General features: G+C 41.1%; 1 protein-coding gene across 3 annotated transcripts; it reads left to right on the top strand.

The window, feature by feature from the left end:
• Positions 1-1,457: 1,457 nt before the first annotated feature.
• On the top strand, positions 1,458-24,894 carry LOC149290134 (tuftelin-interacting protein 11-like). 3 transcript variants are annotated; one of them, XM_089490019.1, is made up of 12 exons: positions 1,458-1,531; positions 13,967-14,215; positions 17,613-17,778; positions 17,935-18,091; positions 18,569-18,696; positions 18,858-19,010; positions 20,028-20,552; positions 21,701-21,807; positions 21,916-22,084; positions 22,682-22,925; positions 23,306-23,614; positions 24,446-24,894. In XM_089490019.1, exons 2-12 carry the CDS (start codon positions 13,992-13,994, stop codon positions 24,808-24,810), a joined length of 2,547 nt encoding a protein of 848 aa, XP_089346145.1. In that variant the 5' UTR covers positions 1,458-1,531; positions 13,967-13,991; the 3' UTR covers positions 24,811-24,894. The 3 variants fall into 3 exon arrangements, with proteins under 3 accessions (XP_089346145.1, XP_089346146.1, XP_089346144.1); XM_089490020.1 differs by lacking the exon at positions 1,458-1,531 and adding an exon at positions 2,178-2,608; XM_089490018.1 differs by lacking the exon at positions 1,458-1,531 and adding an exon at positions 5,957-7,288.
• The last annotated feature ends 31 nt before the right edge of the window (positions 24,895-24,925 follow it).

Raw genomic sequence — 24,925 nt, 5'->3', positions numbered from 1 at the left:
ATATATATAATTATTTGCAGTATATATACATATACACATACGGCAAAAATATTGTATCTATATGCACACTGCCAAAATATTACACACACACATATATATATATTGCAGTATGCCGTATTTATATGTATACATATATATGAATATTACACACACACATACATACATATTTACTAATAATACTTATATATACATATATTGCATATACATATATGCAATATACATATATACAATATACATACATATATATATATATATACACATATATACATATACTGCATATTCATATATTGCATGTACATATATACAACATACAATAATACATACATATATATTGCGCATATATATATATATATATTCACATATACATATATATATATATATATATATATATATACACACACACACACACACATACATGAATATTACAATATACATCTAAACTTTTAATTCCATTCTCCAAGTTCTTTTAATGGGTTTATGGGGAGAAAGGCATATATATATATATATATATATATATAGTGTGAGTTTTTGTTTAGCTCTGTGTGTGTGTTTGTGTGTATAGTGTGTGTTTGTTTAGCTGTGTGTATATATAGTGTCTTTAACTCTGTGTGTGTGTACATATATATATAGTGTGTCTGTTTAGCTGTGTGTATATATATATAGTGTGTGTTTGTTTAGCTCCGTGTGTGTGTATATATAGTGTTTGTTTAGCTCTGTGTGTGTGTGTGTATATATATATATATATATATATATATATAGTGTGAGTGTCCCTTTAGCTCTGTGTGTGTGTGTGTGTGTGTATATATATATATATATAGTGTGAGTGTTTAGCTCTGTGTGTGTGTGTGTAGTGAGTGTTTGTTTAGCTCTGTGTGTGTGTGTAGTGTGTTTGTTGTAATCCAATGGAGAAGGAATGTAGTCACAGGGTTTTTTTACCTCAGCAACTTTTCACAGACATTTTTACTCTGGAAACCAACAAATTTAATGGCGTTTTGTGGCTCAAAAAATGCCCTCAGCTATCCCTCATCTTTAAATAACATCGTCTGCACATGCTCAGGGGCCTTCATTTTCTCACCTCACTCAATTCACCCCTTCATGATCATAGAGTCGCGGAGCCAGAGCGGCCAAAACTGCGGCTATTCCCCGCCCGCCATTTTGTTTTCCCTCTGTTACCTATTCATTCCCTCATAAACTTCAGTCCTCCTGGGTCACCGAGACGAAAACCAGAGCGGCCCTCAAGCCTATCGTTGCTTTTAACCACACACTGCTATTTGGTCCTCCATTATCATAGAGGCCGAGGGCTAGAGCGGCACTTTTTATCCGCCCGCCATTTTGCGTCTCCGTTTTCATCAATGGAGGTAACCGAGGGGAAAAAAACCAGAGCGGCAACGCATTTGCCGGAAGTTGCGCCTCAGCCAGGCGCCGTCGCCGCTGAGACGAACCGGAAGTAGCGCCATTGTACACGGAAGTAGTGTTTTGAGTGTGGTAAAAGCTTGCTTTCAACGCAGAAGGAAAGGAAAGGGGGGGAATAGTAAGTAAATAAAGGGGTAAATAAGAGTTTTGGGGAGGGTTAAGAGATTGCCATGACGACCCTGGGGCCGGGGCCATTGATTGGTATTAATTGGCATTAATTGCATTAATTATGATCTTCCTCATTGCTACTTTCATGAGGACTAAAGGGTCTATTTTTAAATAGGGGTACTATATAGTTAACTAATTGTATTTTAAATTACATTTTGTATTTAACATATTATATATTTACGAGCTAATTATACATATATATATATATGTATGTATAATTATAATAATAATTAATAATAATTAATAACAATTATGTCACTTTAAGGGCTTATGCCCTTAAAGTGACTTCATTATTATTAATTATTATTAATTATAATAATAATAATAACAATATAATAATTATTAAAATAATTATTTTAATTTTAATTAATTAATCAATCGATATAAATGAATTATAAACATTATGCATCGTGTGGTTATATAATAATAATATATTATCATTATATTTTAATTAATTATATTTTAAATTAACTTTCATTTTAAATTATATATAAAATTGTTTTATTAATTTTTGCTGTAATGAATAAAATGAGATAAATTGTATTTTAAATTGTATATAATTTTATTATATATTTTGTATATATTTATAGATAATTATAATTTAAATTGTGGGTCTTCTGGGTTGGAACGGTAGCTCGCTGGACGCAAACTCAGGGAGCTCCTGAGAGTTCGTCCGCCCTCACCGGTGGATTCCGCGCTCCGCTGATATCAACGTGGACCGGAAAAACCTCAAGCAAGGCATTGCTTGGGCGAAGAGGCTCTGCTTGCCTCCAGGACGCTGCTCCGCTGGGGAACCCTGGTCTCTCGGGTGCCCATAGGGGCAAAAGAAGAGGAGGTATTAGAGCAGTCGACGCCAGTGAGAGGAGCCTTTTTGGCACAAGAGCCGCCACCAATTTATTTTAAAATGTAAAACTACAAAGATAAAATAAGGAAACGACGAATTGTTGCTTGCTTTTTGAACTACAAGAATATCTTCATGAAGAACCCCCATAATAAGAAGCTAAAGAGCTGAAATGGAATACTAAAAGTGAGTGAACTGAACTAATTTTTGTTCTTAATAAGAAAAGAAAAGGAACTGTGGGGGAGAAATTAAAACATAATTTAAATTGAAAACAAACAGAACAAGGCAGGAGTTAAATTTAACTCCGGCAGCTGCTGCAAAGCATAAAGTGAAACAGCTGGGGAACTGTGAGGAGGGAGAGAACGCGGCTGGGTCTGGACGCTCTGAGAAGCAGTGAGAGAGACTGAGAGCAGGTTGGAAAAGAAAGGAGACCGGGTTGGAGGAAGGAAGACAAAATAGCAGGGAAGGCACAGCGGCAAAAGTCCGGAGAAATAAGGAAGACAGAAGAGAATAAAGTGCCTAAGGTTGAAGCTGTGACTGTGCTGAGAGAGAGAAGGAGATCAGGTCGAGGAAAGAAGAAAAGACAGCAGGAAAGGCACTGTAGCAAGGCACCGGAGCAACAAGGAGGACAGAGGAATAAAGTGCCCAAGGCTGAAGCTGTGATAGTGCCGAAAGGAGCGGAAGAGAAGGAGACTAGGTTGAAGAAGGAGGAAATTAATAGGAAAGGCACAGCAGCAAAGGCTTGGAGAAGCAAGGAGGACAGAAGGGAATAAAGAAATCAAGGTTGAAGAAGTACACAGTGCCGAAAGGAGCGGAAAGTGAGAAAGGAAACCAGGTCGAAGAAGGGAGAAAAGACAGCAGGAAAGGTACAGTAGCAAAGGGCTGCAGAAACAAGGAGGACAGAGGGGAATAAAGCGCCGTGAGAAGCAGTGAGAGAGACATAGAGTAAGCTGGAAAAGAAAGGAGACCTGGTTGGAGGTAAGAGGACAAAACAACAGGAAATGCACAGCGGCAAAGGTCCGGGGAATTAAGGAGAACAGAGGGGAATAAAGCGCCCAAAGTCGAAGCTGTGACTGTGGTGAGAGGAGCGGAAAGAGAGAAGGTGGCCAAGTCGGAGATAGAGAATCAGGCAGTAGAAAAGGCACAGCAGCAAAGGCCAGGAGAAACAGGAGGACAGAAGGGAATAGAATACTCAAGGTTGAAGCTGCGATAACGCTGTAAGGAGTGGAAAGAAAGAAGGTGACTAAGTTGAAGAAGAAGAGAAAAGAAAAGACAGCAGGAAAAGAAACAACAGCAAAAGACCCAGAGAAAGAAAGATATAAGCAAAATGAATACAAGGAGGGCAAAAGACTTAAACCAGCAAAGAAGAAACTCCACAGAGATTAACCCAAAAACCTCAGAACAAACAACATTATTAGAGGAACTAAAATCCTTATACACTGATATGAAAGAGGACATTAATGCAATGAAAAGAGACATGGCGGCGATGAGGAAGGAAATTAAACAAGAAATACGACAGGAGATCAGATCGGAATTAAAGGAGATCAAGGAGACATTAGGGGAAGCAACTGACGACATAAAGCAGATGGAGAAAAATGTACACAAAATAGAGGGGAAAACTGACAAAATTAATAAAAACGTGACTGAAATAGAAAAAAACTATGAAAAGGATCTCGATGAACGGGCCTTACAAGATTTGAAGCAAAGGGGAAATTGTATTAAAATCAGAGGCCTGAAAGAAAGGGAAAATGAGGATTTATATGAATATTTAACGTCTATATTGGCAAATTATATTGGAATGGATCAAGAAAAATTTCAGTGGGAAATCAATAAATTGTTTAGGATAAATTCAAAGAAGGCCGGACAAAAGAACCTTCCGAGGGACATGGTCGTTTATTTCACGAGAAAAAAGATAAGAGACGAGATAATACAGTTAAGCTACGAACAAAATTTAGAAGTGGAAGGACTGGACTTGATTATATACAAAGACATCCCAGTTAGAATTCTTAAAAAACGGTACGAATACAAACCACTGACTAATCTGTTGAAAGATAACGACATTATTTACAGTTGGGACAGATTGGAAGGCGTAATATTCAGATTTAAAAAGGAAATATTTAAAATAAACTCTATAATGAAAATGAAAGACTTCATCAAAAAATACAAAAGAGAGCTTAAAAAAAGTGATCCACAATCCGATGAAGAAGGAGAGGAAGAAGAGGAAGAAGGAAAAGAAGAGAGGCCGGGAAGCATAGAAATGTAAAGAAAATGGAGAATACAGTAAAGGCATATAAAGCGAAAATTAGAAACTGAGAGCAGTAGCCTATATGTGATAATTACTTATAGTTTTAAGTAAATAATGTGTAGAGATTAAAATAATAGAAGCAGATCCCCTATAGTGAAACATATAGAAGGTTTACCTAGAGAATTAAAACACGAAAGCTAAGCTAGTTAACTTAGTTTTAGATAATTAATATCTCTGAAATTTAAGCATGGTAATATGTTAGATAGAAAACACAGAATTATTTGTGAATAAAAATAGTTAACTTTTATGTTAGATGGGGGAACTTTGAGAGATAGGTTAAGATATTACAATACAAAATCATTAGGATCTTAAGAAAAATGCAAGTAGCAGGAAGTACTGGTTTTTATGTTAGTTGTGTTTTTAAAAAAAGTGTCAAGAGAGACAGTTTATGTTTTGTCTTATCTATATTCTTTTTCTGAAGTAACAGGACACAGGAACGAAGCAGTGGTATAAGGAGATAGTTTCAGATGAAACAAAGTTAAAAGAATACATAGAATGTAGTACAGTGGTGCCTCGGGTTACGAAATTAATTCGTTCCGCGGCGCCGTTCGTAACCCGATACATTTCGCAACCCGAAAAGGCTTTCCGTTAGCGCTGGAAGCCTATAGCATTTGAATTTCGCGCCGAAATTAATTTCGTAACCCGAAAAATATTTCGTAACCCGGAACAGTTTTTTCCAATCCAACTTTTTCGTATCCCGGAAATTTCGTAACGCGGTCATTTCGTATCCCGAGGCACCACTGTATTTGTCTGTCTGTGTGTAGGTGTAGACATGTCAATGTAGTGTAGGTGTATTGTGAATGTTAATGTGTTGTATTTATGTTGTGTTTATGGTGTGTTGTATAAAAGCTTATAAAAATTAATTTAAAAAATAATTTAAATTGTATTTAACTTAAAATATAATTGCATATAAATATATATAAAATATATAATAAAATTAAATATAGTTTTATTATATATTTTATATATTTATATGCAATTATAAATTAAATATAATTTTATTATATATATATATATATATATATATATATACACACAATTGTATTTTAAATTGTATATAATTTTTATATTTATTATATATATTTATACACATTTTAAATTATATGTAATTTTATTATCTATTTTATATATATTTATACACATATTTTAAATTACATATAATTTTATTATATATTTTATATATAATTTTATTATATATTTTATATATATTTATACATATATATATGACTTCCGGTGCGGGAGGCAACTGAGAAGGACATGGGGTAGATCAGCTCTCTGCCCTAACTATCACAGCAACAGTTCTAGGTGGAATGGGGTTGCAATTTACCCGTCCATATTCTTATTGTGATATAAGAATAACCTTGCAACTCAAGGCGGGGTCCAAAAGAAAACCCATAAGGGTGAATCTTTGGACTGCAGAGTTGTGGACTCCTGCTGCTGTAACCGTATTAATTACGGGGGAAGAAGCCTGCTGTACTTAGAAAAGCTACAACTGAGCTACATATGTAAGCAAATATACATTTGGATTTACTTACCTCTTTAGATACTCCTGGACTCTCATGGTTAAAAAACATTGTTCAGAAAAAGCTAAAAAAACAAAACTGAATCTGTTTTTGGAAGACTCCTTTAATCTTGATAATTGAAACAACCACCACCTGGTGAAAAGGACTAAAACGCTGAGCCTAGGACACAAGCCTCTGGTAATTGGACTGTAACTTACAGAGAGCGCTGAAAAGGCAGAGGCAATGGGAAAATATGGAATGGGCAATGGAATAAAAAAGGAGAGCTGAAGGAGCAAAAGCAGGAATAACATTAGAATTTGAAGCCAAAGCTACAGAGTAATAAATAGGTTTGGAGAACAATTGTGATAGACTGTTAAGCAAACTGATAAAACAACATTTTTGAGCAGTTTGTGGTAAGAGGGATAAAGGAAAGGTAAACAGCGCGCACATGCAGGTGAAGGACTGTGAAGTAAGGGGCAAGACGGGAGAACAAGGAGAGAAAAGTAACAGAGGTGCGCAGAGTGAAAAGGAGAGGCGTGTGCGACAAGGGCACACGCGGCGGAGGGAGGAAAGTGAGGGGTGACCTGGACACACGGAGAGAAAAGATGGAGATGGAGAGGAACGGAGACATGCAGAGAGGAAGGAGGGGGACGTGAGCAACGAAGTGCGGTAAAGGAGAAGTGAGAGGACACGCAAAGGAAAGGAGGGGACAGAAGGAACGCGCACTAAGAAAGATCAAAACGCGAGGTGGAATAGAGAACAGAAGGGGATTGAGAGGAAGCGAGAGAGGACAAAGAGCGCATGCGTAACAGGAGAGCTAAAAAACGGACAGAAGTGCAAAGAGAGTGGGAGACGCGGAAGGAGTGTAGGAAACGTGGAGCGAGAGGTGAGGAATAAAGAATAAAAAACCAAAGAGACAAAGTAAGACATTGAAGGAGTGTAAACACTGATGAAGGGGATACCAGAGGCAAGGAATAGAAGAAGACACACAAAAGGAAAGAAAGAGATACAGAAGGAAAGAGTGCAACAAGGAGTGCAACACGGAGTGAGAGACGATTGGTGAGAAACAAAGAACGGACTGAGATACACAGAAAGAAAAGAAGCATAGAACCTAGTGGTCTCATGACTTGATTACTGTAACGTCCTCCTGGCTGGGCTTCCTCTTTCTCACCTCTGTCCTTTAATTTCTGTCCAGCATTCAGCTGCACACATTATCACTTCCACCCACCGCTCTGACCACATCTCTCCTGTGTTGGCATCCTTTCACTGGCTCCCCCTCCCTTTCCGCATTCAGTATAAGCTCCTGCTGTCGACATTTAAAGCCCTCCATGGACTGGCCCCTCCTTACTTACCAGACCTTCTTTCTCCTCACCTTCCCACTCGGGCCCTCCTTTCTGGTAGTCAAGGTCGGCTATCCCTGCCCAGGATTTCCTCTGCCCCATCTCGGATTCGCCCCTTTTCACTCGCTGCCCCTCACTCCTGGAACCTTCTCCCCCCCCCCCCCCCCGAACAAGAGCCATCACTTCTTTAACCAGCTTCAAAACAGAGTTGAAGACCATCCTGTTCAGAGAAGTGTTCCTAGGCATTGCATAATTGTCGCTTGCTATTTGATGTTCTTTTGGTGCCTGTTTTATCAAACCATTTCCTGTATTGCTATGTACTTTATATGTACAGTGGAGCCTCGGGTTACAAAATTAATTCGTTCCGCGGCCGCTTTCGTAACCCGAACGGCTTTCGCAAGCCGAATCCCCATAGCCGCTAATGGGGAAAAGCCGCGATTTGGTGTAAAATCGCGCCGAAAAGCACCAAAAGTTTTTTCGGGACCCGAAAAAACTTTCGTAACCCGGATCAATAATTTCCTATGGGTTTTTTTCGGGTCCCGAAAAATTCGTAACCCGGGTATTTCGTATCCCGAGGTTCCACTGTATTAGCCTACTAGCCCCACCACCTTTCCCTTCTCCTTTTATGTCATGTCTTTTTAGATTGTAAGCCTGAGGGCAGGGAACCGTCTAATTAAAAAGATTGTATGTACAGTGCTGTGTACATTTACAGCGCTTTATAAATAAAGGTTAATAATAAATAATAATAATAAAGGAAAAGCATAACAGTGTATATAAAAGGGGAAATTATCAGAAGACTAAAATATAACAAACAAGTAATATAGCACAAGAAATAAAGACGTGGAATTGAAAAGCAGAAAGCTAAGGCTTGTTAAAATTCAGAGACTCGATACGTGGTATCAAGAATTTATAAGATCCTGTTAAACATTGAGTTAAATGAAGAAACTGTAAAAAAAACTGTATGATAAGGTGGATGAGAGACATTGGGGAACAAATACCCCTTAACACCTGGGAGAAAGCATGGGGGAAAACTCAGAAGTTTACCAAAAGTGCCCACTTGATAGAAAACTTTTATAAACTATTTTACAGGTGGCACTTGACACCAGCTGAACTGTCAAAGATGAAGAACAGTAATAAGCCCAATAACTGTTGGAGATGTGGGGAAGAAAATGCTAATTATTTCCATATGTGGTTGTTATGTAGGGAGATAAAGGAGTTCTGGGAAGCATTACACACTAAAATGCAGAATACACTGCAAACAAAATTTAAGATCAGCCCTAAATTGTTCTTACTGAACATTACAGATGATGTGGAAGGCAAATTAAATCAAGATCAAATTGGCACTTTGCTTTACATGGTCACGGCTGCTCGCTTAATTATTGCAAGATATTGGAAAGGTGGGAATACCCATATGCTGGAGGACTGGTCTCTAAAACTACATGATCTGATGATAATGGATAAACTGACAATGCTGATTAATGGGAAATCAGAGCAACACTTTCAAAAGAAATGGGGGAAAGTTAAGGAAATGTGGATTTACTGATAAGAGGCATATCAGAGGAATTTATTGGTGTAATTTGTAATGAGGAATAGCAGACTATTTATTGTGCTGTTGGTCGGCGTTGTTGAGTACACCAGCATATATTCTGTGTTTATGTGATTAATGATTAAGGAAAGATGCTGGTGGCCCGACTGTCTGTTTGTTTGTTTATTAAAGACATAATGCTGAACAGACAGAAATACAAACCCTTAACTTGACTTTTGAAAAATCTAAACATTGATTTTAGATAGGAAAGGATTGAAGGATTAACCTTTTTTTATCAACAGAAAAGACACAAAATAGATACTCTAGAAAAAGCTAACGAAATAGAGGCAAAGCTCAAAAAGGATTATGAAGACAGCAAAGGAAAAAGAACAGAAAGAGAGCATTCAAAGAAGGAATGTAAACCAAGCAAAAATAAAGACCCAGAAAAACAAACAAACAAAGAGCAAGAAGTGGGAAGATTTAATTCACTAGAAAGAACAGAAATTGACCTGTTGACTTGGAATCAAGAGCCAACAAAGTAAAAATCTATTTACTTGGCTAGAATTGTATTGATTATTGAGAAAATATTTGCACTAAGAGAAAAAATAAAAAAGGGGTGGAAGGGGTGGAACAATATTTAAAAATAATAATAATAACAATAAATAAATAAAAACCAGACAACCGCAATGACAACTAAAATAATTTCTTGGAACGTAAAAGGGATAAACTCCAAATATAAAAGAAGCATAATTTTTCATCAACTTGAAAAGCTCAAAGGAGATATCATATGTATTCAGGAAACAAAAATTAAAACAGAAGAAAAAAAATATTTAAGAAACCCGAAACTTGGAACATGTTACAACTAATAAGAGAAAAAAAGGGGTAGCATTATATATTAATAAAAAATTTAACTCCAGGGAAATCTTTTGCGACAACAATGGAACCTTTCTCGCTGTGGAAGTTAAATTAAGAAATTTAGTTATGTTAGTAATAGGAATATATGCACCCCACGAAAATAAAGAAAACTACTTCTCAAACATACATAAAAAAATCCAAGAATTTACATATGATAATATTTTCCTTCTGGGAGATTTTAATGCAGTAATAAATCCCAAAATCGACAGAAAATCCATGACAGAAAGAAATATTAAGAAAACTAAGGGAAAATTACAGAAGACCTTTTTTATATGATGGAAGAGTTAGCTCTCTCAGATGTTTGGAGACATAAATATGGACAAACAAGAGAATTTACTTTTTTCCCCCAGATGCACAAATTTTTTTTTCAAGAATTGATTTATTCTTAGCATCTAAATCTCTGCTTCCATACATACAATCTTCTGAAATTTTGGGAAAACCGATCTCTGATCACAATCCTATTGTTATGAATATACAAGAAAAGAAATTGACGTGGACATTAAATGCTGATCTATTAAATGATGAGAAAGTGATAAATAGAGTGAAAGAAGAAATGCGATGGTACTTCACGGAAAACATAACAGAGGCCTTATCAATAAACCCGATATGGGACACAAGTAAAGCGGTAGCCAGAGGTATATTTATCAAGATGAATGCAGAACAAAGAAAAGAAAAGAAACTAGAAGAATTGCAACTACAGACCAAGTTGAAACAAAAAGAGAAGGAATGGAAAGAAGAAGGGGACAAGAAAATAAAGCTGGAAGTGGAAATTTTACAAGAAAAACTGAAAACATTAGCTATTAAAGAAATAGCGACAAAATTGAGAATAATTAAGCAACGCAACTTTCAAAGTGGAAACAAAGGTGGAAAGTTATTGGCACAAAAGATTAAAAAAATTAAAGAGAAGAAAATCATTAACGTAATATAAAAGATAATACACTACGCAAAGTGAGATTATAGAAAAATTCATAAGCTACTACAAAGAACTATATGATGACAAAACAGAAATAGAAAGTAAGAAAATAAAAATTGCGCAATACTTAAACAGAACATTAAACCAATCAAGGATTATCATAAACAAGACTTAAATAAAGACATCTCAAATATAGAAATTTTGGAAGCGATCCAAAAACAAAAATTGGAGAAAGGTGCAGGTCCTGATGGATTATCGGCTATATACTATAAAAAATTAAAGGAAGTATCGACAGAACCACTTAAGCAAATTTTTAATGAGATACATAATAATGGGATTCCCGAAACATGGAAAGAAGCATTAATAACAGTTATCCCAAAAGGAGATAAAGACCCTTTGGAAATTAAAAACTATAGACCCATATCTCTCACAAAAATTAGCTTGTATTCTGCTCAACGCAGAAAAAGCCTTTGACCAAGTAGATTGGGAATTCCTATTTGCAACTATTAGAAGAGCTATACCAGGGGTAGGCAACCTTTTTGAGCTGGGGGCCAGGTTGCTGTCCCTCAGACAACTGGGGGGCCGAAGCCAAAAAATAAAAAATAAAAATTTAAATATATAAATAAACCAGGACAAATGTAGGACAAAATTTTCAAATGGAAGACACTTTTTAAAAAAAAATGGAGGACACGCCAAAAAAAATGCTGATTTTTTAAAAAATATTAATATAAATGCATGTTTCTGAGGCTTCTATAGACAATTGCCCCCCAAAGGCCCTGGTGGCAATCGGCGGCAGGACCAGGCTGGGGCCGGTCCCAAGGCCTTGCCGGGCCGCATCCGGCCCGCGGGCCGCAGGTTGCCTACCCCTGAGCTATACTATTATGCTACCTGTCTTAACTGGATAGAAGAATGTATTATGATGAAAGATGAGAATTTGCTGAACTTGGAAAGCTCTAATCTAAGTTTGGGAATTCATGCATATATGTGGTATATAAAGCCTAAAGACAATAATATTTTCAATCATCACATTGTAAGAAGATCATTATTAAAGGTGTGGTACAAAGTGAAACAACAATTTTATAAGTTGATTCCCCCATGGGTGTCTTTACAAGAAGCATACTATGGAAGAATAAAAAACAAAAATTCGCAATGGTTAAGATATGGAGAACTAATAAATCAGAAGGGAAATATACTATGAAAACGTACGAAGAACTAAATGAGAAAGGAAAAATGCTAGACTGGTTTTTATATAACCAACTAAAGAGTCGCTTTAAGATAGATAATGAAACACCTGGTCTGACCACAGACAACAATGAAATAGATAAAATAGTGATGGATAAACAAGGGAAACATATAGCCAAGTATTGTAAGCTATTAAAAGAGAGAGATCTTGAAAATGAAATCATTTAGCATAGTATGATAAGATGGGCACAGGATACAAAAAAAATGGGAGAAATTGTGGAAAGGAACCAATAAATTTATGCTTTGCCAACATTACAAAGAAAACTACCTTAAAATGTTATACAGGTGGTATCTAACCCCTCAAAAGATACATCAAATCTATAAAACTGGCAACATCAAGTGTTGGAAATGTGAGAAACCAGAGGGAAATTTCTACCGTATGGGTATGCGCTAAAGCTAGAGAATTTTGGCAAATGATCCATGAAACAATTGAACGCATTCTGGAAATAAACATCCCTTTCGAACTACATTTATTCTTATTGAACATGACCCACAATGTAAAAAATGCAAAGTACAATAGAATTATTTTATACATGGTTACATGTGCTAGAATATTATTTGCACAATATTGGAAAACACAGAAGAATGGCTGACTAGACTATATGAAGCCAGAAACATGGACATATTATCTGCTTTAGTAAAAGGAAAATCAAAAGAAAGTCTGGAAAAAGAGTGGTGTGTTTTAAAAACTTTTGAGGAAAAGGATATAATACATACTTAAATAACAGTAAAGATTGATACTAAATGGAAGAATTTAAAGATACCATGAGAACTTAGCATGTCAGGTCATATAATAGGAGTAAACAAGTAATTTACAACATGCAGTAATATCCAAATGTAAAGGAAGAAGAACTAGAAAGATAATGATATTGATGCTCTTATGTAAATATATGTTTGTCCATCAAGAGTTCGTTTGTATAGTTAATGTTTAGTATAATTATATGGTTTCTTATTCTTTCTTTATTCTTTATTTGTTATATCTTATTCTAAATAAACTTTAAATATATATATATATATATATATATATATATACACACATATATATTTTTATACATATAATTTTATTATATATTTTATGTATATTTATACACATATTTTAAATTACATATAATTTTTATATATTTTATATATATTTAGACAAATTTTAAATTACATATAATTTTATTATATATTTTATATATATTTATACACATATTTTAAATTACATATAATTTTATTATATATTTTATATATATTTATACACATATTTTATATATAATTTTATATATAATTGTATTTTTAATTATATATAATAATTTAAGAAGTTAAAGTTTTAATTTAAGAAGCTCAGGTTCATGAAAGGTGACTTAAATTATAGGATATATATATATATATATAATTAAATTATATATTGTAAATTACATTTTAAAGCATATATAAAATTATATTATAATATAATATTATAGTTTATATATAATTTATCTATAATTTAATTATATATGTGTGTGTGTGCATATAAATATTTAATTGTGCGTGTGTGTATATTATGATTTAATTATATAATTAAATGTAATTGTGTAATTTAAATTATATATAATTAAATTATATATGATTATAAATTATATTTTAAGTTAAATTGTATTTTAAAGTATATATAAAATTAAATTATAATGTAATTATAATATATATAATTGTAGTTTATATAAAATATATCATATATATACATATACATATACATATACATATATATATATATATATGCATATAAACAATTATAATTTAAATTTTAAACCATTAATCCTCTCTCTCCTCCTCGCTTTCAGCGTCTTCTTCCTCTGTTCCGGCACCATGTCGCTCTCGCACCTTTACGGGAAGAGTGACCCCGCGCTGTGTGAAGGCGTCTGTGGCGATGACGACGTGGAGATGGAGAAGTTCGAAATCACAGACTGGGACCTGCAGAACGAGTTCAACCCCAACCGCCAGCGCCATTGGCAGACCAAGGAGGAGGCCACCTACGGCGTGTGGGCTGAGCGCGACTCCGACGACGAGCGGCCCAGCTTTGGCGGCAAACGGTACACCATTTTGGGGGCCAGCATTACACTGGAGGACCAAATGAGATATATTCTCACTCTTTTTCATTTCCTTCCTTCCTTCCTTCCCTTCTTCTTTCATTTAATCTCGTCTCACTATTTCCTTATCTTTCCTTCCTTCCATCCATCCATCCATCCCTTTCATTTCCTCTTTTCTCACTATCCTTCCCTATCTTTCCTTCCTTCCCTCCCTCCCTTTTTCATTTCATCTCTTCTCGCTATCCTTCCTTCCTCATCTCTTTCCTCTCTCTTTCATTTCCTTCCTCCTTCCTTTTTATCTCCTTCCTTCCTTCCTTCCTTCCCTCCTTCACTATCCTTCCCTCACTCTTTCATTTCCTCTCTTCTCTCCTTCCTTCCTTCCTTCCTTCCTTCCTTCCTTCCTTCTCTCTTTGATTTCACTTTATCTCACTATTCTTCCTTCCCTCCCTCTTTCATTTCATCTCTTCTCACTATCCTTCCTTACCCTTCCTTCCCTCTCTTACTCTTTCATTTTCTGTCTTCTCTCCTTCCTTCCCTCATTCATTTTATCTCTTCTCACTATGCTTCCCCCTTCCTTCCTTCCTTCCTTCCTTCCTTCCTTCCTTCCATCTCTTCTCACTATTCTTCCCTTTCCCTCCTTCCTTCCTTCCTTCCTCTTTCATTTCCTCTCTTCCCTCTCCTTCCTTCCTTCCCTCCCTTTTTAATTTCATCTCTTCTCACTATCCTTCCTTATACTTCCTTCCCTCTCTCACTCTTTCATTTCCTCTCTTCTCTCCTTCCTTCCCTCCTTCATTTTAATAATAATAATAATAATAATAATATAGTTTATTTGTAACCCGCTTTTCCAAAATTTGATCAAAGCGGCGAACAATTATGTATAAGAACATTCCAATAAAATCAATTAAAAACAGCATTAAAAACATCATAATAATAGTAACAACAAAAGGGCCAGATAGAGGGGGAAGTCGATAGATACATTCCAGGGTCATCACTGAAAAGGGATAAGGGGAAAAGATTTTTCACGGTTGGAAGGCTTGGGAGAAGAAATACGTCTTCAGATTCTTTTTAAAAAGAGCTAAGGATGTGGTGGAGCGGAGCTCATCTGGGAGACTATTCCAAGATCTAGGGGCCACGATAGAGAATGCCCTCTGTGAGGTCCTCGCATAGCATGTCGCTGGGACCTCCAACAATTTCTTCCCTGTTGATCTGAGTGTGCGGGGCAGATTATATGGGGAGAGGCGGTCCTCTAAGTACCCTGGGCCCAAGCCATTTAGGGCTTTATAGGTCATTACCAACACCTTATATTGAACCCGGAAGCGAATAGGCAGCCAATGAAGATTTTTCAAGATGGGTGTTATATGGTCAGACCTGGAACAACCAGCGACCACTCTCGCTGCCATATTCTGCACTAACTGTAGCTTCCGGGTTTGGTACAAGGGTTGCCCCATGTAGAGCGCATTGCAGAAATCCAATCGAGAGGTTACCAGAGCATGTACTACAGTTTCAAGGTCTCTCCCGTCCAGGTAGGGACGCAGCTGGTGTATCAGCCGAAGCTGATAACGAGCGCTCCTGACCGTCGCATCCACCTGACATGTTAGCTGGAGCGACGAATCCAGGAGCACTCCCAAGCTGCGAACCGAGTCCTTCAAGGGGAGCGTGACCCCGTTCAGGACCGGGTGGCAAATCTCACCACCCAGACCCGGGGAACCTATCGCCAGTACTTCCGTTTTCTCTGGATTCATACTGAGTTTGTTTTCCCTCATCCAGCCCATTACCAACTCCAAGCAGGCATTTAGAGGAGAGATACCATCCCTAGTCACTGCATCAGTCGGGGACACAGAGAAACATATTTGGGTGTCCTCAGCGTAATGATAACACCGCGCCCCGTGTCTCCGGATGATCTCTCCCAGCGGTTTCATGTAAATGTTAAATAGCATGGGAGACAGAATGGCTCCTTGAGGGACGCCAGATGTAAATTCCCTCTTATCGGAGCAGACATCCCCCAGCTGCACCATCTGGAATCTACCCGAGAGGTAGGAACGGAACCACTGGAGCGCAGTGCCTCCGATACCTAACTCCCTCAGGCGTTCCAGAAGGATACCATGGTCAATGGTATTGAAGGCCGCTGAGATGTCCAAAAGCACTAACAGGGACACGCTTCCCCTGTCCATGCCCAGACGGAGATCATCAACTAAGGCGACCATGGCAGTCTCAACTCCATAGCCCGCCCGGAAGCCGGTTTGAAATGGGTCCAGAAAATCCGTTTCATCCAAGATCGATTGAAGCTGGAAGGCGACCACTCTCTCGATCACCTTCCCCAAAAATGGCAGCAGCGATATAGGCCGGTAGTTGTTATAAGTCAGGGGGTCTAGAGAGGGTTTTTTTTAGCAGGGGTTTAACCACTGCTAATTTTAATTTAGATCAGGGGTAGGCAACCTGCGGCCCGCGGGCCAGATGCGACCCGGCAAGGCCTTGGGACTGGTCCCAGGCTGGTCCTGCCGCTGATTGCTGCCGGAGCCTTTGGCCTATCAGGAGGAGGCAGGCAAGGGGGGGCAAGCGGCAGGCAAGGGGGACAACTGTCTATAGAAGCCTCCGAAACATGCATTTATATTAACATTTTTTAAAAATCAGCCAATTTTTTTGCGTGTCCCCCAATTTTTTAAAAAATGTGTCCTCCATTTGAAAATTTTATCCTACATCTGTCCTGGTTTATTTATTTATTTAATTATTTTTTAAAAAATTATTTATTTATTTTTTGGCTTTGGCCCCCCAGTTGTCTGAGGGACAGCAACCCGGCCCCCGGCTCAAAATGGTTGCCTACCCCTGATTTAGATGGAAATTGTCCCTCTCTTAAAGATGTATTAATTATGCGGTGCAACATAGTTAGCACCGCATCCCCCCCCCCGGGCCGCCAGCCACGAGGGACATGTCTTCTCACTATGCTTCCCCCTTCCTTCCTTCCTTCCTTCCTTCCTTCCTTCCTTCCTTCTTTCATTCCATCTCTTCTCACTATCCTTCCTTATCCTTCCCTCCTTCCTTCCTTCCTCTTTCATTTCCTCTCTTCCCTCTCCTTCTTTCCTTCCCTCCCTTTTTCATTTCATTTCTTCTCACTATCCTTCCTTATCCTTCCTTCCTTCCTTCCTTCCCTCCTTCCTTCCTCTTTCATTTCCTCTCTTCTCTCCTTCCTTCCTTCCTTCCTTCCTTCCTTCCCTCTCTCTTTCATTTCCTTTTATCTCACTATCTTTCCTAGGCATTTATAGACTCCGGTGCAACTCTATGGTCAGTTTGGGCCATAGAGTTGTGCCGGAGGACCTACAGATTCCTAGAGAGGACACTTCTCTAGGCATTTGCTAGTCCTCCGGCGCAACTCTATGGTTGATTTCTGTATCTATGAATCCAGGTCGCGCGATTACTCCGCCCCGGTGAACTTCATCAGCGCCGGGCTGAAGAAACCTGCGGTGGCCGCGGCAGATGAGACAACAGACGAGGACTCGGACGCGGGTGAGAAGCCGGCGAAACAGGAGGAGGCCGCTGCCAAGCCCTTCATCCCGAAGAAGCTGAAGACGGTGGGTATGGCTTTAGCAGTTTAGTGGGTCTTTTGTCGTACTGTTTTAGGGCCCAGTCCGAGGGAACCATAGAGTTGCCCTGGAGGACCGAGAGATTTCTAGAGAGGACACGCCTGGCGTGTCTCTGACCATAGAGTCTTTCTATTCCTCTCCCAGGGAGGCAACTTCAGGCCCAGCCAGAAGGGCTTCGTTGGAGGGACCAAGGGCTTCCTGGACTTCGGAAGCTGGGAACGCCACACGAAGGGCATCGGCCAGAAGCTGCTCCAGAAGATGGGCTACGTCCCTGGGAGGGGCCTGGGGAAGAATGCCCAAGGTAAGGAGTGACCGGTGGGGCGTCCAGTGGAGTCCTGTCCTGGGCCTAGTGTCCAGCAATAGCTCCTCTTCTCCTTCGTCCTGGAGAGGAGTGACAGGTGGGGTGTCCAGTGGGGTCCTGTCCTGGGCCCAGTGTCCAGCCATGGCTCCTCTTCTCCTTTCTCCTGGAGAGGAGTGACCGGTGGGGCGTTCAGTGGGGTCCCGTCCTGGGCCCAGTGTCCAGCCATGGCTCCTCTTTTCTTTCCTCCTGGAGAGGAGTGACCGGTGGGGCGTCTAGTGGGGTCCCGTCCTGGGCCCAGTGTCCAGCCATGGCTCCTCTTCTCCTTCCTCCTGGAGAAGAGTGACCGGTAGAGCGTCCAGTGGGGTCCCGTCCTGGGCCCATTGTCCAGCCATGGCTCCTGTTCTCCTTCCTCCTGGAGAGGAGTGACCGGTGGGGTGTCCAGCAAACGCGTGTTAACTGCCTCCGCTCTTTGCGCAGGGATCATCAACCCCATTGAGGCGAAGCAGAGGAAGGGCAAGGCAGCCATCGGCGCGTACGGATCGGAGCGGACTGCGCAGTCCCTGCAGGACTTTCCCGTCGCCGACTCGGACGAAGAGGCAGAAGAGGTACAGCTTAATAGTCCTCTATGGCCATCTGTCGGTCCTCCAGTGCAACTCTATGGTTGTCAACGCCTACCATAGAGTAGCGGCCATAGATTCCTAGAGAGGCGCCCTTGCCACATTTTCCCGGCGCTGACGCTCGTCTCTCTTGCACCCGGATCCTGCAGGACTTCCGGAAGGAGCTGAGCCAATGGCGCAAGGACCCTTCCGGCGGGAAGAAGAAGCCAAAGTACGCCTACAAGACGGTGGAGGAGCTCAAGGCGAAGGGCCGCGCCGGGAAGCAGCTCTCCGCGCCGCAGAAGGAAGCAGCACAAGTCAAGGTGAGGCAGCAATCTCCCGAAAAACACATGTTTAACGCAGGTTTAATGTTAAATGATAATGAAACATAGCCGGCAAATAAAAATATAAATATAATAAATTGTATATAAATAATTGATTTATATATTACGTTTGTAATATAAATATATAATTATAATTATATTTTATATAATTTTATTATATTTGTAATATAAATATAAATTTATGATTTATAATTATAATGTATAATTATAAATTATATATTATATTGTATTTATAATATAAGTATAAAGATATAATGTGTAATTACAATTTCTGTATGCTTTATTACATTTATAATATAAATAAATAATTATAATTGTATTTTATATTTTATTACATTTGTAATATAATTATATATAACTTTATAGTATAAATATACAATTATAATTATATTTTATATAATTTATTAGATTTATAATATAAATACACATATTTTATGTTATTTATTATATTTTAATATAAATATATTAAAATTTTATATAATTTATTAGATTTATAATATATTATTTTATATAATTTATTAAATTGTATAATATAAATATATAATAATTGTTTTATATAATTTTTTACATTTATAATATAAATATACGAGTATAATTATATTTTATATAACTTATTACAATATAAATATACGATCATAATTATATTTTCTACAATTTATTACATTATAATATAAATGTTCAATTATATTTTGCATAAGTTATTACAATATAAATATGCAATTATAAATATATTTTACATAATTTATTACATTTATAATGTAAATATTCAATTATAATTATATTTTATATAATTTATTATAAAATTATATAAAATATAATTGCATATTTTTATTATAAATATAATAAATTATATAAAAACAGGAGTGAAGCTGAGGGAGGAACAGCGGTCTTTTCCAGCCATTTCCTTCCTTCCGATGCCAATGCCGCTCGAAAACGCTCGCAGCTGGATGGAGGACGAGGACGAAAAATTTTCCCCCCGTTTTTTTCTTTCCGAAGGTGATTGACATGACCGGCCGCGAGCAGAAGGTCTACTACAGCTACAGCCAGATCAGCCAGAAGCACAACGTGCCGGACGACGGCGCACAGATGCCATCTGCGCCGGGCAAAGACGCCAAGTCAGTGCCACCGCCATGTTTTTCTTTGCCGGAGCTGGAGCACAACCTGCAGCTGCTGATCGACTTGACGGAGCAGGAGATCATCCAGAACGACCGCCAGCTGCAGTACGAGCGCGACGTGGTGGTGGCCCTGGGCCACGAGATCGAGAAGACATCGGCGTCCCTGGAGCGCGAAGAGGGCGAGATCCGCAACCTGAGCAAGGTGCTGTCGCTGGTGGAGGAGTGCGAGCGGCGCTCCCGGCCCTCCTGCGCCGACCCCCTGACGCTGGCGGAGTGCGCCCGTGTCTTCGAGACGCTCCAGGAGCGCTACTATGAAGAGTACCGCATGGCCGACCGCGTGGACCTGGCCGTCGCCATCGTCTTCCCCCTCGTCAGGGAGCACTTCCGCCAGTGGGACCCCCTCAAGGTAGGCCACACGTAACACTTCCTCTTCCTCTTCCCTCTCTTCCTCCTCTACCTGCTTTCCTTATTCCTTCTTTCATTCACTTTCCTCCTCCTTCCCCTTCCTCCTCCTCTTCTTCCTCTCCTCCTCCTTTCATCCTCTTCCACTTCCCCTTCTTTCTTCCTCTTCCCTCCCTCTTCCTCCTCCTCATCTTCCCCTCCTCTTCCTCTCTCACTCCCTCTTCTTCCTCCTCCTCTTCTTTCATCCTCTTCCCTCCTTCTTCCTCCTTCCCCTCTCACTTCCTCTTTGTCTTCCTCCTTTCATCCTCTTCTCCCCCTACTTTTGTCCTCTTCCTCTCTCATTCCCTCTTTCTCTTCCTTCTTTCATCCTCTTCTTCCCCTTCTTTCCTTTTCCCTTCCTCTTCCTCCTCCTCATCTTAACCTCCTCTCCCTCTCTCACTCCCTCTTTGTCTTCTTTCTTTCATCCTCTTCCTCCTTCCTCTCCCTCTCTCCCTCCCTCTTCCTCCTTTCATCCTCTTCTTCCACTCCCTTTCTTCCCTTCTTCTTTTCTCTTCTTCCCTCACTTCCTCTTTCTTTCCTCCTCTTCCTCCTTCTTCTCCCTCACTCCCTCTTCCTCCTTTCCTCTTCTTCTTCCTCTTCCCTCTTTCTTCCTTTCCCTTTCTTCCCTTCTTCTCTTCCCCTTTTCTCTCCTTCTCTCACTCCCTCCTTTCTGCCTGTTCTTCCTTCTCTTCCTCCTCTTCCTATTCCTTCCTTTCTCTCCTTCTCTCACTCCCTCCTTCTTTCAGCCCCTACTTCCTCCTCTTCCTATTCCTTCTTTTCTCTCCTCCTCTCACTCCCTCCTTCTTTCTTCTCTCTTCCTCTTCCTCTCTCACACCCTCTTCCTCCTTTCTTCCTCTTCTTCCTCTTCCCTCTTTCTTCCTCTCTTTTTCTTCCCTTCTTCTCTTCTCTCCTTCTCTCACTCCCTCCTTCTCTCTTCCTCTTCCTCTCACACCCTCTTCCTCCTTTCATCCCCTTCTTCCTCTTCCCTCTTTTCCCTCTCCCTTTCTTCCCTTCTTCTTTTCTCACCTTCTCTCACTCCTTCTTTCATCCACCTTTTCATTCTCTCTTCCTCCTCCCTCACTTCCTTTTCCTTCCTTCCTTCCTTCCTTCCAGGACTGTACCTACGGAACCGAAATCCTCTCAAAATGGAAGACCCTCCTGGAGAACGACCGGCTCCTCTCCCACGGCGGCCAGGACCTCTCTTCGGACGCCTTCCACAGGTGAGCCTGCTTGGCGTGACACTGTGGCGCAGGAGGCGAACACGATCCCGGCTTCCATTACTGAGAATTAAGTCTGCCAATGTCTTTCTCCTTCCTCCCCTGCGCAAGGTTGATGTGGGAGACGTGGATGCCCTGTGTGCGGAGCGTGGTGGCAGCCTGGCAGCCACGGAACTGCATCGCAATGGTGGACTTCTTGGACGCCTGGGCGCACATCATCCCTGTCTGGATCCTGGAGAACATCCTTGACCAGCTCATCTTCCCAAAGCTCCAGAAGGAGGTAGGAGGACCTATGGATTCCTAGAGAAGCCTTCGCGGCTCCTCCGGCGCAACTCTATGGTCAGTGTCTGTCGGACGTAGACCTTAGAGTTGCACTATGGAGTCCTAGAGAGGCATTTATAGCTCCTCCAGCACAACTCTATGGTCATATGTCTGGCAGATATTGACCATAGAGTTGCACTGGAGGACCTAGAGATTCCTAGAGGCCTTTGTAGTTCCTCCATTGCAGCTCTATGGTCAGTGTCTGTTGGATGTTGACCACAGAGATGCACTGGAGGACCTAGAGATTCCTAGAGAGGACACTCTGCTAGGCCTTTGTAGCTCCTCCAGGGCAACTCTATGGTCAACTTTAACTAAAAGTGGCACTGAAAGGCCTAGAGATTCCTAGAGAGGATGCTCTGCTAGGCCCTTGTGGCTCCTCCAGAGCAACTCTATGGTCAACCTTAACTAAAAGTGACACTGAAAGGCCTAGTGATTCCTATGGAGGTCTTGGAATCTCTGCTCCTATTTAATTCAGTACGGAATCGTATTGGCCTCATTTGCTGCAGAATCACGACCCATTCAACAGCGATTTCTCTCTTCTCTATGGTCTCGGAAGGTGGAGAGCTGGAACCCGCTGACGGACACGGTCCCGATCCACTCGTGGCTGCACCCGTGGCTGCCGCTGATGCGCTCACGCCTGGAGCCCCTCTACTCGCCCATCCGCAACAAGCTGGCCAACGCCCTCCAGAAGTGGCACCCCAGTGACGCCTCCGCCAAGCTCATCCTCCAGCCCTGGAAGGAGGTCTTTACCCCGGGGTCCTGGGAGGCCTTCATGGTCAAGAACATCGTCCCCAAGCTGGGTGAGTGGATGAAGGGATGGACGAAGCTCTGGGGTCAGCGGGGAGGCCATTTTGAGAACGGAGAGAGCTTTGTTTCTGCCGCTCCGGAGAATCGGAGGCCATTTTGAGGGACGGAGGGAGCTTCGGAGAACAGGAGGCCATTTTGAGGGACGGAAGGAGCTTCGGAGAACAGGAGGCCGTTTTGAGGGACGGAGCGAGCTTCAGAGAACAGGAGGCCGTTTTGAGGGGCGGAGCGAGCTTTGGAGAATAGGAGGCCATTTTGAGGGATAGAGAGAGCTTTATTTCTGCCACTCGAGAGAATAGGAGGCCATTTTGAGGGACGGAGGGAGCTTCGGAGAACTGGAGGCCGTTTTGAAAATACACATATACGTTTACAACAGGTCTGTGCCTGAACGAACTGGTCATCAACCCACACCAGCAGCACATGGATGCCTTCTTCTGGGTGACGGACTGGGAAGGCATGGTCTCGGCCTCCAGCCTGGTCTCCCTCCTGGAGAAGCACTTCTTCCCAAAATGGCTGCAGGTCCTCTGCTGCTGGCTGAGCAACAACCCCAACTACGAGGAGATCACAAAATGGTACCTCGGGTGGAAGTCCATGTTCTCGGACCAGGTCCTGGCGCACCCGTCCGTCAAGGAGAAGTTCAATGAGGCCCTGGACATCATGAACCGCGCAGTCTCCTCCAGCGTCGGTACGTAAACACGGTGGCAGCAGCGGCGAGCGGGGTTTCTCTATGGACCTCCATGTTTTAGAGTTCCTGCATGGCAGGGCATTGGAACAGACGGCCCTTCTTGGGCTCCCTCCCAACTCTGTGGTTCTCTATGGTTATATCAGGAAGGTTTGAACCCAATGTTGACTATAGTTGCCCTGGAGGACCTAGGCGTTCCTAGAGAGGACACTTCTCTAGGCATTGCTACGTCCTCCTTTAGAAGTCTGTGGTCAGTGTCTGGCCGATGCTGACCAGAGATGCTCTGGAGGACCTAGAGGGTCCTAGAAAGAACATCTGGCAGGTATTGACCATAGAGTTGAACTGGAGGACCTAGACATTCCTAGAGAGGAACCTGAATTTGTCTGTTCCCAGGGAGTTAGACAAGTGCTTTCTCTAATATCCTCTAGGCTTTCCAGTGCAACTCTGGTCAGTGTCCGACAGAGTGGCACAGGAAGACATAGATTCCTAGAGAGGGACCCAAACCTCTATATTCCCAGGGAATATTCTCTAGGCCCTCCAGCGCAAGTCTGTGGTCAGCTTGAACTAAAAGTGGCACTGAAAGGCCTAGAGATTCCTAGAGAGGACACTGCTAAGCCTTTGTAGCTCCTCCAGAGCAACTCTATGGTCAACCTTAACTAAAAGTGTCACTGAAAGACCTAGAGAGGACACTCTACTAGGCCTTTGTGGCTCCTCCAGGGCAACTCTCTGGTCAACTTTAACTAAAAGTGGCACTGAAAGACCTAGAGATTCCTAGAGAGGATGCTCTACTAGACCTTTATGGCTCCTCCAGCGCAACTCTTTGGTCTTTTCCAGGGGGCTACCTGCAGCCTGGTGCGAGGGAGAACATTGCCTACCTGACGCACACCGAGCGCCAGAAGGACTTCCAGTATGAGGCCATGCAGGAACGACGCGATGCAGAGAACATGGCACAGCGCGGCATCGGCATGGCGTCCGGCGGCAGCGGCGCGGTGCCCATGAACTTCAAAGACCTGATCCAGGCGAAGGCGGAGGAGCACAACATCGTCTTCATGCCGGTCATCGGCAAGCGCCACGAGGGCAAGCAACTCTACACCTTCGGGCGCATCGTCATCTACATCGACCGCGGCGTCGTTTTCGTGCAAGGCGAGAAGACCTGGGTCCCCACCTCCCTCCAGAGCCTCATCGACATGGCCAAGTGACCGGCGTCAACGCCGCCATGGTGCGGTATCGCCCGCGGAGGGGTTTCGTAAGGTGAATAAAGTGAGTGAGTGATGCAAACGTGACCTGGGTTCCTTCGCGTCAATTCGCAAAGAT

The sequence above is a fragment of the Sceloporus occidentalis genome, unplaced genomic scaffold, assembly GCF_023333645.1.
Source record: "Sceloporus occidentalis isolate IW3139 unplaced genomic scaffold, rSceOcc1.0.p SCAF_41, whole genome shotgun sequence".
Taxonomy (NCBI): domain Eukaryota; kingdom Metazoa; phylum Chordata; class Lepidosauria; order Squamata; family Phrynosomatidae; genus Sceloporus; species Sceloporus occidentalis.
Note: the sequence above shows the minus strand (reverse complement) of the source record. Positions and strands in the feature narration are given on the sequence as shown.

Coding starts and splice junctions, on each gene's coding strand:
- LOC149290134 (XM_089490018.1), top strand. CDS start 7,179: ATGAAGGGGATACCAGAGGCAAGGAATAGAAGAAGACACACAAAAGGA. Junction 17,779..17,934: donor TCCCGAAGAAGCTGAAGACG/GTGGGTATGGCT, acceptor TTCCTCTCCCAG/GGAGGCAACTTCAGGCCCAG. Junction 22,926..23,305: donor GAACATCGTCCCCAAGCTGG/GTGAGTGGATGA, acceptor CGTTTACAACAG/GTCTGTGCCTGAACGAACTG.